The following is a 13,913-nucleotide window of genomic DNA, read 5'->3' as shown; positions in this document are numbered from 1 at the left end:
GATAAGAACTCATTGCTTAAAGACTATTAAATCATGAGGTTTTGTTATAGGACAGAAATCTAACCAAAGCTATACAAACTGGGGAAACAGACATAGCAATAACAACAACTATATTTGTCCTGCACTTCAATAAAGTTTATTATGAAGTATTTTATAAAGTTTTTATAAGGTTAATAATGCTCTTCTGTCTTAGATCATTTGATTAACTTTGTTATAGAAAATATGATTGCTTAAATTGAGCTACAATATTATAGTTTATTTCATGTGTGATGTGTGTTTGTGTTAAGATTTTGTTTTTTGGTTTTTTTTACTCAGGATTACTTTTATTGTTTTAATTCTAGAATTTTCAACCATAGCAACCATTCACAAATAGTTATGGGTTAGCTTTACATATAAAACCTTCCAGTAAATACTCTGGAGAAGAGCAAGCACATATGAGTTTAGTCCCTATACTTTAAGATCTTAAAATAAAATTATCACAATAACTTATGTTGACCACCTTTCTGCCATTGTGTAAAATAATATTTTTGTTATACCTTTCATTTCATTTTCAGAAGTATGTCTTTAAGGCCAAATTTTACTGGACCCTATCAGAATTCTGAGTGACATCACATGTTAGGAATTCAGTTAGGCTCAACATTTACATTAAAAAGCCACAGTCAAGATAAACTTTGACATTTTAATAGACTGCTAAAAAGAAAATTATTTCCTTTTCTTGGAGGTACAAACATAACACTTTCCACTAATAAGACTCCCTCCGTAGATGAGAAATTAATGTCACAGGTGACTTGCATAGTCACCATTATTGTGTTAAGATTTAAATAGCAGACCCTGGAAGCCTAGATAACATCTTAACTGGTAAAGAGGATGAACATTCTTAAGAGTCTGTGTGTCAAACAATCAAATGAGGTTTTGCTGTTTTCACCGCATTTTTAATTGTTGCTCTGTCATCCAGCACTTTCCTACTTCTTTCCTATATCCCTTCTTACCATTAAAGTTGACTCAATTTTTGAAAGTAGGTGGGATATAACTATTAAATAAATGAATAAGTGAAATATTTGAACTGAAATATTACAGAAATTTCACTTATATTCTATTCATGTTATTTAGAAGTCTTTTTAGAGGATGAAAAACACACTCAGTATGCAGTTTCCTCTGTTTTAAGGGGTATATAGTCCAAAAGGGAGAAAAAGACACAAAAACACAGTGCAATAATGTTGGTGGGTAATAAGTTCTAAAGAAGGATTCAGTAGAAGGAGAAAATACTTTTGGCCCCAGCTTATCAGGAAAGGCTTTGTTCATGAAGGTGGTAAATCTGGGTTCAGAAGATTAGGTAAGGTTTAGAAGATCTAGTTGGAAGTTAGAAAAAAATCATGAAAGATGCTGGTTTCTAGTAGCATAATTACAAGAAAGTGAAAATGATTAGGAAATGAATTATGATATTAGGAATATCTCCAAAGGAAATATATCTCAGTTTCAATCCTCATTACCTACTATGATGGCATGGTTTAAATAATTAGGTCTTGGTCATGGGTCACCTATCTATGATGGATTAGTCTAATGTACAAAGATAGTAATAGTAATGTACAAAGATAGTAATAGTAATCCTTCAGTGGACTGAGGACGCACAAACCTGCTGGGTGCTTTTTGTATATTCTCTCAGTACTGCTACTAAGGAGATATTATTGTCCTCAGAGAGATAGGTAACTGACCAAAGGTCATTCAAGTACTAACCTTTGGAGCTAATATTCAAACGCAGGTCTTTTAAACTACAAACTTAGTCTTCTTATTATAGCCTAGATTTCTGATATATAAAATATAGTAACTTAAAGGTGAATACATTTCTCTATATTAATCAACCTACCAGTTGCCTTCTTCTAAGACCAGGACTAAATATTTTCCAAAATGGTAGTAATAATTTCTCTGACTTACAATAAAAAGCAAGGCTGTTTTTTTTTTGTTTTGTTTTGTTTTTTGCAGTACGCGGGCCTCTCACTGTTGTGGCCTCTCCCGTCACGGAGCACAGGCTCCAGACGCGCAGGCTCAATGGCCATGGCTCACGGGCCCAGCCGCTCCACGGCATGTGGGATCTTCCCGGACCGGGGCCCGAACCCTTGTCCCCTGCGTCAGCAGGTGGTCTCTCAACCACTGCGCCACCAGGGAAGCCCAGCAAGGCTGTTTTATACAATTTTTCTAGAAAAGCATTTCAAGAAAGACTACATCTTTGTAAACTTAGAATTATTTTCCTTGATAGCTTTTTGTAAGTGGTAAATTAAACACAAAATGGTGACGTTTTTATACAGAAGACACAGGTGAGTAAAATACTTCTCTGGTCTTCAAGAAATTCTTTTTCTTAGGGACTATCATAAAATAAATGAAACTATTTGGTCAAGCCCTGAGAAATTAAAAATCAATTGTAGCCCATAGATTCACCTCATATTCATAAAATACTTATTAGGGTTTGTCATTTTCAGAAATGTCAACTAACTGTAACGATAATTCCATTTAATGCCATAAATGGCGTTCAAATAATGAAACATATACCCTGAAATTTTTAGGTAATATGGTGAAGTATAGCCATTGCTAAAATTTCTTTATCATATTTTGTCTTCTAGACTAGCTCCCATTTAAAGTAAATTTTCTTCTTAGGGAAACAAACTCCCTTAAATTATAGTTGAGTGTGAAATTAAATTTGGTAATCTGTGGAAGCCAAGTGTGAAATTAGTTTATAAAATGAATGTGTGCTGTGCTCTTAAGGTAATGGATTTTTAAGTCTTTAGACTCCGAAAATCTTTGCAAGACTGTACAGCAGCAGTGATCAACATCAAGGTCACGTTAGATTAGGAATGTTGCCCATACTAATATCTTTGATAACACTAGTTTAGAAGAACTGGAGGAAGTATCATATTAAGGTATCATTTTAATGCAGACATTTTATGAGACATCTTTGCTGATTGATGCCTAATGGGGCTGACTCCTGAATGCTGATTAATGCCAAAGCTCACAAGTCCCAGCCCTGTATAGAGCCTCTTAATTTTGCACTGAGAGAAACACTGAAGCATGTTTGAGGCTTATTAAAATTTATTCAGCAGACATTACTGGGTATTGTTTCACGGTTTCACCTGTGAAACCGTTCTCTCATAGGTGACATTAATTTCTTACCTATTCTGTGCCAGTCCCCTATGGTCCATACTTTAAAATGTATTAATCTTTCTATAATCTTACGTACATTCTTTATTCAGAGTTCCTCCCATCTCCGCAGGACATAGTACAAACACTTTGTCCTTGGATTTAAGGCCTCAGCAGTCTGACACCTTCCCAGTTCTGGCTCTGGTTACTTTCCAGCACAGGTCTTCTGCTCTAGACAGTCCCTTACTCTACTCACGTCACCTATAAAGTACCAATCTTCCCATGTATAAAATAGGAATAATATCACTAGATTGTTGTGAAAATTTAACAAACACCTGTGCCAAGTTGTTATTCGGTACAGAATTGTAGCAGTTACATTATCTTATAGTCCCTTTATCCTCAGCCCCAATCATACTTACTACCCGCACTCAAATTTTAGTGGAATAGGTAAATGAATGGTGGCATAAATGGTGTTTTCATACAGCTACTAAAGGGGTTTGTGTATACATATGTATTTATATACACATGATTATTATATTTGCTTGTTTAGTTTTATATGATTTCAACTAACTTTTTGAAAAACACATGCAAATAAACAATTAAGATAACCTTAATGACTAAAGTTTAAATAGGTAAATTAGATACAAAGTGATACTTTGAGCCTTACTTCTAAATTACCAGATTTGGGGTAGTTTTTTTTCCCCCTCTTTTACTTAGAGCGTAAAGCTGTATTACACTATATACTAATGGCACTTTTATAAGTTTCACATGTTAGGTGTTTTTCTTTCAAAGCATTTTTGAATAGGTATTATGTCCTAGGCACTGTGGATAATGGTTTCATAGATGTCATCTTAATTCGTTACATGTATACCACCTATAAGACTACAGACTTCCTGAGAGCAGGAACCATGCTCTATTTATTGCCATATCCATTGTACTTTATACTTTACACAGTGCAGTCTTGTTACTGACTTCCTATATGATTATTGAGATGAATGAATAAATTTCAGAGAGATACTGTGAAAAATACTTGTTTTATAAAAGGCTCCTGTACTAAGTAGCCACTAGACCACAAATATTTGCAAGTAAATTTTTGTTTTTGTCACTAGGTGGCATTCAAAGATTAATCTCACAATATAATGTACCATTATAAATTTACATTCATTTTTCTGAGTAGTCTTTTCCTTTTTGGTGAACATTTGGGAGACTTGCATTACTTGATCCAGTTTTTGGTACCTACCTACTTCACCTTTTCCTTTATTCTTCTCACTACCTGGCAATAGGTAATTATTATTGTTAATTTACTGAGTCTGATTTTGAAAGTATAATAATAGCAAGCTTATTTTATCCTTTGTAAAATTTTCTACTCTTAGGAGTTGTGTGGTGTTATTTTAAAATATCTGTAAGTCATAAGGGGATTAACACAATTTGGCTGTCAAATAATAGAATCACAAATGGAGGACGCTGTCGGATTTTTAGCCATATCATCAAACTAGTTTCCTTTGCCTAAGCAGACTAGAAAATGTTTAACTGTGTTACTTGTTAATATTTAGGAAGTGTTGTAGAACTAACTCCTTAGCTAAATTTTAGTTGTTACTCTTTATTTTGTGGAAACTCTTACAGTTCACATTTTAGGAAGTGTATGTTTACTTATATTGTGGGTGGTTTAGTCATTTGTAAATACATTAATGTATTTACTTATATTGTGGGTGGTTTAGTCATTTGTAAATACATTAATGTAAATTTATTTTTTACTTATATTGTATTTACTTATATTGTGGGTGGTTTAGTCATTTGTAAATACATTAATGTAAATTTATTTTTTCCAGCTTTATGAAGATATAATTGACATGTGACATTGTAAGTTTAAGTTGTACAATGCAGTAATTTGACACACATATGTATTTGTGAAATGTTTACCACAATAAAGTTAGTAAACACATCCTTCACCTCACATAATAACCATTTTGTTTTGTTGTTATGATGAGAGCATTAAAGCTCTACTCTTATATCAACTTTCAAGTACACAGTACAGTATGATTAACTGCAGTCACCATGCTGTACATTAGATCCCCAGAACTTACTCATCTTATGCCTAAAAGTTTGTACCCTTTAACCAACATCTCCTCATGTCCCCTACCCCTCAACTCCTGGCTACCTCCTTTCTGTTCTTTGTTTCTTTGAGTTTGATGTTTTCAGATTATTTGTATAAGGGAGATCATACAGTATTTGTCTTTCTCTGTCTGACGTATTTCAAGATAGTGTAATTTTTAAAGTAGATAGAATCTGCCTTACCATTTATTTACTTTTGGTCATTTTTTTTTTTAAGGACAAATAGTATGGTGTAATATTGCTATATGTCATCTTCAACTAACTAAAGATATCTAAGCATTCTCATACCTATTTTACAAAATTAGTTATACAGAATTTAAATTATAATATGGGAATAAAGCAAACATTAAGGTTTATATTTTCTTTACTATTTAGTACTAAAATAAGGGGATTTATTTTTCCTTCTTTTCTCCTAAAATTTGGTTATTTAGGTAAGGGTCATCACTTCTCCTTTGATTAAAGTATTAAGAGGTTAAAAAAATTTTTTTCAGTTACAGATTCAGGAAAAATTATTCAACTGTGAAGTTTCACAACTTGGATAAATTTGTTAATTAAAATGAACACTTAAGTATAAAAGCACAATGACTGCATATAGATCCAGTGGCTAAAGAAATGTGTTTTTAAGAAAACTTTTCACTGCAATTCTGGCTTAAGGTCATTTTCTAACAATTCCCTTTATTACACAGATTTTATATGTTATTATTGTGTTTTAAAATAATTAACCTTTGGTTTCATTAAATTAACATGTTATAAAGCTACATTAAAATGCTATGTTAAAAATTATATTTTCTTTCAGAATATAATCTAAAGAATTACCGTGTTTATTATAATTCAGAAGTATAAATATCTGTTTTTTCCATAGGTTGTTTTAAGTTTACCAGTAAAAAATTAAAACCACTCCCTGTTCTTGTATGATCTTTTTAAAGTGTATATATTATTAATATGTATAAATCCCAATAAAATATGATTTTGTTTTATGCAAAAATTACTGCATTTACCATTGTATTTATATTATATATTTATACTAGCTATGCTGCAAATGGGTATCTTTAGAGGAAAAAACTACTAATGTTATGCTTTTTGTGATTTTGGTAATGACAGTATACAAAATCACAACAAAGAGGGATAGAATCAGCAATATTATGTTGTTTTGATTGTGGTGCAGTCACATTTAAAACTGTCAGTAATGTTGTCACATAAAATGAAACCAAAATTTAAAAGAAGCAAAATGAAGAAGAAAAATTAATGAATACCAAAATGTTTATAATACTATATGGAATTAAATTCAAATGGGAAAACTAATCAAATGCCATAATAATAAGTAAAGTTTGGGAATATAGCATTTCTAATGTACTGTTCTCAATTAAATGAGGCAGGACTGATTTTTAATTAATTGGAGAAACATCATATCCAATAATTGTGCTTACCTTCTTTTAAATACAGCATAATGATGTATTTTAAAAACTTAACTTTCAACAAAATGGTCTTTGATGTAATGTTTATATTCAACTTTAACGCATTAGTTTAACTTTTGTTATATTTTTGATTTGCAGATTGCTCTGGGAACAGTTACTAATGTGGAAGAAGCAGTGAAGTGGATAAGTTACACTTATCTTTATGTACGGATGAGAGCAAATCCATTAGTGTATGGCATCAGTCACAAGGCTTATCAGGTAGAAAACTCATTTACTAAAAAAAAGTCAGACCTCCTTTTTAGTTCTGTAATCCTTTCATGATATGAGGATAAATATTTGCTACTTCTGCTCATCTGAAAAGATTTAGGTACCTGGAAGGAAAACAAAGAGCTTTAATCTTTTTTAGAAAATACTAAGGAAAATTAAATTTGTCCCTGGTAATTATTTCACTTTCTTTATACATCTTTTCCACTGATCTTTATGTTATTATCAAGTTACTGCTCAGATAAGTTTCCATTTGATATTAGTATCTTGCTATTTTTTTAACTATATTTTTTAAATTTAGTTTTTAGAATAAACCAGACATGAGGAAACTTAGAAACCACTTTTAATGATAGGCTTATATTATATACAGTATATTCTTCTTATCAAGTCCTTCTAAGCCTTTGTTCCTAAATTAAAAGATAGCATTAATGAGTTACTATCTTAACAGTTTGGAGGCTGGATCAGTTCTGCTGTGCACACAGACTGAGAATCAGATGCATGTGGTCACAGCTCTTCCTATAAACTTCACAGCTCTGTGGTCCACATAGCTTACAGATTGTCTTTTCTTTAAACTCTGCTTTATACCCTGTAAATGCTTCCTAATTACAGGTAAAATCCAGTTGTTGTCTAATGAAAATACGATTTCACCACCATCATATCGATATTCATTAGTGTTAAATCAAAATTAGCAAAGAAGTTGAATTTAACTTGGAATTATAGTTTTCCTCTATTTACTAATAATGATAATTTTGTGTGTGTGTGTGTGTTCCATTTTGTATCAAAGCAGTGGCCTATCTTTTTTTTATCTTTCCTTTTCATATACAGTAACTTTGACCATGGGAAAATGGAAACTTAAGATTTAGGAGGGAAAAAAAAGAAGAAAAATAGCAGCAGCAACTAGTTATGAAGCTGTTCATCTGAAATCATTTGGTTTTTATACTTAGGTTTACTGTAGATGGGGGAATTCAGCTACCTTTATTCTTCTCAGTTAAAATCTGTGCTAATCTTCAAATGGATATCTTTTACAACCAGATCGCTCTCAGTTATAAAATGTAGGTGTATTGTAACCTGTACCTTTATAAATTTTAAAGAATAAGGCACTAGCTATTCTTCCCCATTTTTTTTTGAGGTACGTGGGCCTCTCACTGTTGTGGCCTCTCCCGTTGCGGAGCATAGGCTCCAGACGCGCAGGCTCAGCGGCCATGGCTCACGGGCCCAGCCGCACCGTGGCATGTGGGATCTTCCCAGACTAGGACACGAACCCGTGTCCCCTGCATCGGCAGGCGGACTCTCAACCACTGCGCCGCCAGGGAAGCCCGGCACTAGCTATTCTTATTACAAATGTGGGTTTTGTGAAAAGAGTCAATGGCACTATGAAAATATTCTGAAGGGGTAAAGGAAGACCAAACACAACATGTATTTTTTCATGGGCTAAGGCATATCAAATCTTGGGACAAGATAAACACATCAATTGATTTTTGTTTACATACCAGGTTAATATTGGAAGTCATTTTTTTTATAATTTTCTAGTGTAAAAAGTGGCTTTTTTCCTTTCTGAGATACAAAGTTTTATAACCTTCACAGTTCAGAGAATCTTACCTTCTTATTTTTTTGACCTAAGTGTTTTTATTTTATTACTCAGAAAGAATGTGTAGCCACAAGACTCATGTGAATTAACACAGATCATGTAGTTTAATTCTTTTTAATGGTTTAATAATATGTGATTAATAAAATGGTTTCATAAGATGAGCCTGAAATGTACAGTATGTTACCTACAGAAAATATTTAAGACTTTTTGTATTTGCTAATGTGACTGGATTCCATCTTATTTCCCTACAGTTGATTTTCCTTTGTCTCATTATGATTTGCTCATTTATTTTAGCTATATTTGATGCATGAATAAGCTGCCATAAAAATCTAAGTTAGAACAAGTGGTAGGAGTATTAACTCATTAATTGATTCCTAAAGTATTTTATACTTCCCCCTCCCCCCTTTAAAGGTCATACTTCACTTTATAGCTATAAATATATACATATATTTATATACACACACACATCATAGTAACAGGAGTGTTTGTTAATATCTTGTGTTAAATGTCCTTTCTGCTTAGAAAAATACTGTAATAATTTCTAAACTATTCAGAAATTCATTGTCAAATTGATTTTACTCTTTGCTTCTATTACCATTATAGGCAGAATGGGTTTTCCCATCAACAGTTATAAAAACTGCTAGAACACTAAAACCATGCTTTTGAAAGGATGACTTTTAATTTATTTTTGTATACCTTTATTTGAACGGAGGAGAACATTCTCACTATCATTTCTCTAAATAGGACTGTGGTTTGATATTTTTAAATTCTTATTTATTTTAGTGTGGGAGGGAGAAAGCAGTGATTTTTTTTCATGTATCTAATTCCTAATCCTTATTAATCTTAACGATTATAAGACTATACAGGAATTTTAGATTCTAAAATATTACTATCTGAAGATAATATACAGATTAATAATTTTAGTTAATTTTAAAGCTTTCTTAATGGAATAAAGTATTTTCTAATTATGTCCTATCTTTTAAAAAAATGCATTCTTTTAAAATTATAATAAAAAATTTATACTAACTAAAGCATCAACAGAAAATTTTAATTTCCATAACAGGTATACATTTGCAAATGACGACTCTCTGAAGAATTATTCAAGTGTTTTTTTTTTTCCTGTAGATTGACCCAACATTAGCAAAGCATCGAGAACAGTTGGTCATTGAAGTTGGACGGAAACTAGACAAAGCTCGGATGATTCGTTTTGAGGAACGAACTGGATATTTTTCCTCAACTGATTTGGGTAGAACTGCCAGCCACTACTATATTAAATACAGCACTATTGAGGTAGTATACTGAGTGGAACAAACAGAATAATATGTTTGTCTTTACATGCAGATACTTTCTAGACTTCAAAATATAGTATTCATGCAAAATAACAAAAGCTACTAATAGAACAAAATGCATTTGACTTTTATGAATTCAACAACATACACTCAGTAAAGATAAGAAAAAAAATAGAACTATAAATATTCAGGACCCTCTTGCCATCCCGTTCAATGAGTATATCCCAAGCAGTAGACGCACCCAAACCTAAAACCATTGAGCACATTGGTGAGACCTCTGGAATGAGTGCCTGAATGATTTAAAGTGGAGTCTGATGGCTTAATGATATCCATGAATAAAAAGTTGAAAAATTAATTGCAAGTTATTGAGAAACACTGACTAAAAAGAATTATAAAAACTAATGAAAATATCAGGGCACTGAGCTGTACTATTTGGATAATTGAAGAGATTTTTCAAAGGTAATTTTTACTACACAGTTGTATCCTTGCCTGTTACCTTTTAATGTAATCTTATGTAAGGTAGGGAGCCACTCTAATATCTACATTTTAAAGAATATATACTTGTCTTCGTGTGTATTTCTATACCTACGTATATACCTTCACATGTTAATACATGAGAAAACTTAATAGTGATTACCTGTGAGGAGGGGACTTAAATTTGAAGGGAGTTGGATTAAGGTGAATTTTTACTCTTTACTCTTTTTATAGAGAGAAAGTTTGATTTTTTTTATGTTCATTTTTATTTTTGTTCTTAAAATTGTTTTTTAAATGTAAAAGTAATAGAAATCACTAAGATGAAATTTCTTCAGAAATATGAACACCAAGGCCTATATGAAATCTGTTTTGTACTTATTTAACATGTGCTTATTATGCAGATAACATGTTTCAGAAAACATTTTCACATGCATAATAGCTTTTCCTCATCTTGCCGCACATAAATCTTGTGTTTGTACAGCACTTTAGGTTTCTTCAAAGTCTTTTAACATATATTACTCACAACCGTGATCTGGTAGTTCCTCTAACCAAAACATTTTCCCTCTCCCTCTGTTGCTGCCATCACCTACTCATGTCAACTCATTTTGTCCATTAAGTTACCTTTCTCATTTGTCCACTTGGTAGTGTGTTGCTGCCAAACTACATCTTAAGCCTGTTTGCAGCTCTCTTTCAGGGACTGTAGCCTTTCTTCAGCTTTGTTTTTGTTTTGATTCTTTTTCTTTCCAGTTTCCTGAATTTCTGTATGCCCTAACTAGCACTGTTGTGATATATTTGCCAGAATCTTAAGTTACATATTTTTAGTTATTCCTCTCTGAATTTTATGTGATATATGATCAGCTTTAAGTTGATGAATGGTGCAGATTTACATATGCCCATGCTGAAAATGAGCCAAGACAAGAATGTTATGCTGAACATTGTTTTAGATATCTGTTGTAAGTTTCATTAACTGATTTTATAGATCTTTTTGCTTCTAAAGGTCTTCTCTAGCTAATTTTGTTTGGGGAATGTTTTTTAGTCTTTGATAAATTTGACGATGTTTAAAATGATGATTTTGGAACAGTATGCTACAGACATTATAACTGCATATTCTAGGGCTCAGATGTTCTCTTAGAATGTGTGATTTATAGTCACATTTTTAATTTAAAATATTTTACTGGACCTTCTATGTTAATCAAATATAACACTTACTTTGGTAGACCTTCAATGAATTCTTTGATGCTCACAAAACAGAAAGTGATATTTTTGCTATAGTCTCCAAAGCTGAAGAATTTGATCAAATCAAGGTAAGATTACTTGAAGCTTAAATCAAATGCATATAACACATATGTGTTGATTCATTTATAAAAGTTCATAATTAATTGTTATTCCTGATACAATATAAGCTGTATGACACTTCACATTTTGAGTACCAGCAATGTTCTTCCATTTATCAACAATGTCCACTATCCTAGATTTTGATAGTATGTCATACCTGACCTCATTCTTTGCTCTCTACTGCAAATCAAACATAATTTAAATAGGTTTTGCAGTAATGAAACTAGCAGAGAATATAGTGTGTAGATTTTGGTTTATTTGCAATATAAGGTTCACTGAAGAAAATATAAAGGACATGCATGATTCAAACTTAGATTTGAATATTTCTGTACCCATATTATAATTTAATCTTATTAACAGTGAAAACTTTAATACTTTGAATCATAGTACTTCACAGCTTTAAGCTATGAATGCCTTATACCATATACAAATATATGACTGTAATGGATGCGTTTGAAGATAATTCAAGTTTGCCCTAATCCATTTGGGCAGAGGTTTTACTCTGGTCAAATAAAAAATGAAATCTCATCAGTTGAAGGATGGTGAGGTCAGAAGACTTAATTTTTGTGACATATCAAATTTGTATATGTCAATGGCAATTTTAATATTGGTGATGAATAATAAAATGTAGTCTTATCAGCATCAAGATAGTTTTTCATTGTATTTTATTAGCTACCTATGAAAAGATTGCTATTATTTTAGTATACAAAAGGAAACTTGAGTTATCACAGATGGAAACTTTTAGAAAACATGCAATGTGGTTTAATTTCAATATAAAAAATTTAAATAAATCAGCCCAAATAATCCTATAAAAACATTGATTCTTCCAGGTCAGAGAAGAGGAAATAGAGGAGTTAGATGCCTTATTAAACAACTTCTGTGAACTCTCAGCTCCTGGAGGTGTAGAGAACAGTTATGGGAAAATAAACATCCTACTACAAACTTATATCAGCCGAGGGGAGGTGGACAGTTTCTCCCTTATATCAGATTCTGCATACGTTGCACAGGTAAGAATATTACTCCCTTCCTGTTTTCCTTGGTTACTTTTAGAGATTCAAGGAATTAATTCATGCTATACTATGAATGTATTGCATTGTGACATGCTGTCAAATTACCATTTTATCTTAGAACTGGTTCTGTTTAATTTGTACATTTTTTATGCCATCTATGCTGTTAGATCAGGAGCAGGGGTGGGATTTGGTGGTTGGTTTGGCTTTTTTTGATGTTGCTATTATTTACATTTTAGAGTTTTAAAATATCAATATCTGATTTTTTTCTGTTTTAAATGATAAAGTTCACATCTTTTACTTAGGAAGGGCAATAGTACAAGAATATTTCAAGTGAAAAGAAAAGATTGTGGAACCTTTGTAGCATTCCCCAGATGTTAGAAATATGAACAGTTGTTTTTAACCATTAAACAAGGCTTAATAAATATACCCCATACCATATATTAAGTATGATATATCTTTTATAAAAAAGGTAATCTTTCTTTCCTACTGTTGATACTTACAAATTGAGTACTGAAGGAAAATTAATCCGTAAATTACAGCTCATTAAATGTTTAAGTTTTTTAAATTACTGTAGTATAAAATATTGTAATATTTATGTTTTTAATATTCAAGCCTTTATATGATATAAAGTAGATTTTGTTTTCAGTATTTACCTTTCAAATGAGAGGTTTTCCTTCTAGGTGTACTTTTTTAAAAGATATTTTTTATTTATCAAGAATACTTTTTAAATTATTTTTATTGAGTAATGCCTCCTCTAGGTTAAGGAGAAATAAAAGGTTAATCTTATTTTAAATATAGAAAATATTCCGCTGTGTATTTTATGTTTGTAATTTTGCTCAAAGACTTAATATAGAAAGAGTATGTTTGTGTTAAATGAATTATTATTGTTATTTCTTTTTTTTTTTTTGCGGTACGCGGGCCTCTCACTGCTGTGGCCTCTCCCGCTGCGGAGCACAGGCTCCGAACGCGCAGGCTCAGCGGCCATGGCTCACGGGCCTAGCTGCTGCGCGGCATGTGGGATCCTCCCGGACCGGGGCACGAACCTGTGTCCCCTGTATCAGTAGGCGGACTCCCAACCACTGCGCCACCAGGGAAGCCCCTAAATGAATTATTATTAACAGCTATGAATACCCCAGAGTGCTTTGAAATAACTGTAAACATGAAATATTTGCAAACGTAAACCAAGATATATTGGTAAACAGTTTGAATGAATGCAGTAATTTAATCAAAGTAACCAAGAAACCAGGTGATGATTTCATATATTATATAAAGTAAATGTGGATGTGGTGAAAACATT

At 32.1% G+C, this 13,913-nt stretch overlaps 1 protein-coding gene across 6 annotated transcripts in view; it reads left to right on the top strand.

The window, feature by feature from the left end:
* The window catches only part of ASCC3 (activating signal cointegrator 1 complex subunit 3), a 337,033-nt gene that overhangs the window by 194,593 nt on the left and 128,527 nt on the right, over positions 1 to 13,913 (top strand). For 5 of the 6 annotated variants that reach the window (XM_029223639.1, XM_029223640.1, XM_029223641.1 and 2 more), the window contains 4 exons: positions 6,795 to 6,914; positions 9,634 to 9,798; positions 11,489 to 11,575; positions 12,437 to 12,613. In XM_029223639.1, coding sequence (XP_029079472.1) covers positions 6,795 to 6,914; positions 9,634 to 9,798; positions 11,489 to 11,575; positions 12,437 to 12,613 — 549 coding nt within the window. Of the gene's footprint in view, positions 1 to 4,958; positions 4,990 to 6,794; positions 6,915 to 9,633; positions 9,799 to 11,488; positions 11,576 to 12,436; positions 12,614 to 13,913 lie in introns of those variants that run through there. The other variant, XM_029223645.1, reaches the window with a different exon arrangement.

This window comes from Monodon monoceros, unplaced genomic scaffold, assembly GCF_005190385.1.
Source record: "Monodon monoceros isolate NGI ecotype Baffin Bay Population unplaced genomic scaffold, NGI_Narwhal_1 Super_Scaffold_15, whole genome shotgun sequence".
NCBI lineage: Eukaryota > Metazoa > Chordata > Mammalia > Artiodactyla > Monodontidae > Monodon > Monodon monoceros.
The sequence above is the reverse complement of the archived record's forward strand: the minus strand, read 5'-3'. Positions and strand labels throughout refer to the sequence as shown.